Source organism: Monopterus albus, unplaced genomic scaffold (genome assembly GCF_001952655.1).
Source record: "Monopterus albus unplaced genomic scaffold, M_albus_1.0 scaffold135.1, whole genome shotgun sequence".
Taxonomy (NCBI): Eukaryota; Metazoa; Chordata; class Actinopteri; order Synbranchiformes; family Synbranchidae; genus Monopterus; species Monopterus albus.
The window spans coordinates 11,133-12,399 of record NW_018128015.1 but is presented as its reverse complement, the minus strand read 5'-3'; the positions used below and the strand labels follow the sequence as shown (position 1 = coordinate 12,399).

Here is a 1,267-nt window from a genome sequence, read left to right as displayed (position 1 = left end):
ACATCCGTCCTCTGAGATACTTTGAGGATGTGACAGCAGCTGTGTCAGAGGTCAGAGACAAACTACAGGACGTCCTGAGGGAGACATGGACAAAAGTCTCACTGACATCAACTGAAGTGGATGTTTTACTGTCACCAGCAGAGCCCAAGACCAGAGATGGATTCTTAAGATATTCACGTGAAATCACACTGGATCCAAACACAGCACACAGATATCTGTTATTATCTGAGGGAAACAGAAAAGCAACAGAAATGAGTCAACTACAGTCTTATTCTAGTCACCCAGAAAGATTCAATGTCTGGTTTCAGGTCCTGAGTAGAGAGAGTCTGACTGGACGTTGTTACTGGGAGGTGGAGTGGAAAGGGACAGAAGTTAGTCTAGCAGTTGCATACAAGGATATCAGCAAAACAGGGGACATGAATGAATGTAGATTTGGATTCAGTGACAAATCTTGGGCATTATATTGTTACCAAAACAGTTATAATTTTTGGTACAACAACATCCCAACTCCTGTCTCAGGTCCTCGGTCCTCCAAACTTGGAGTGTATCTAAATCACAGAGCAGGTATTCTGTCCTTCTACAGCGTCTCTGAAACCATGACTCTCCTCCACAGAGTCCAGACCACATTCACTCAGCCTCTCTATGCTGGACTTGGGCTTTATGGTGTTGGAAACACAGCTGAGTTCATTAAACTCAAATAAACAGAAGTAACTTCCGATGCAGTTTGTTAAAATCTTTATTTTAAAGCTGAAACTTCTTAGTTTTCCATGTTTGTTGCTTGGAGCCTAAACTGACATCTGTCCAGATGAAAATGTAAACTTCTCTGTGCTCTAAATGTTGGAGGAATATTTGCATTGATGTGTTTGTGTGTTGTTGTGTCTCCTCCAGAGAAATCACCAGACTTTCCTTTATCACTGAGGTTTTGTTCTCACACTTTGTCCATGTGTAAAGAAATCTATAATGACACTGACATGTGTTTGTGTGGCAGACCAGATGTTGTTGTTGTCCACATCTATGGACCAATGAGGTGTGTGGTATACGGGGGTTTGACCTGTTATAACACTGTGATCATCGTGACCCTAATCAATAAGGAAATCAGTGGTTATTGACTTTTACACAGCTGAGATTTGGGTTGAAATGTAAATCAACTGATTGTGTGGATAAAGTCACTAAACAAGATTCATGTAACAGACTTTACTGATGTAACGTGTGAACAAACTGAAGGTTTCATAATAAATACAGTCTTTAACCTTCAGCCTCAAATCTC

General features: G+C 40.8%; 1 protein-coding gene across 1 annotated transcript; it reads left to right on the top strand.

The window, feature by feature from the left end:
* Positions 1-2: 2 nt before the first annotated feature.
* Positions 3-1,078, top strand: LOC109967792 (tripartite motif-containing protein 16-like; the record flags this gene model as incomplete). The annotated part of the gene is made up of 1 exon (XM_020613617.1): positions 3-1,078. A coding segment is annotated over one exon (699 nt), but the record flags the coding sequence as incomplete, so codon positions are not given.
* Between the last annotated feature and the right edge of the window lie 189 nt (positions 1,079-1,267).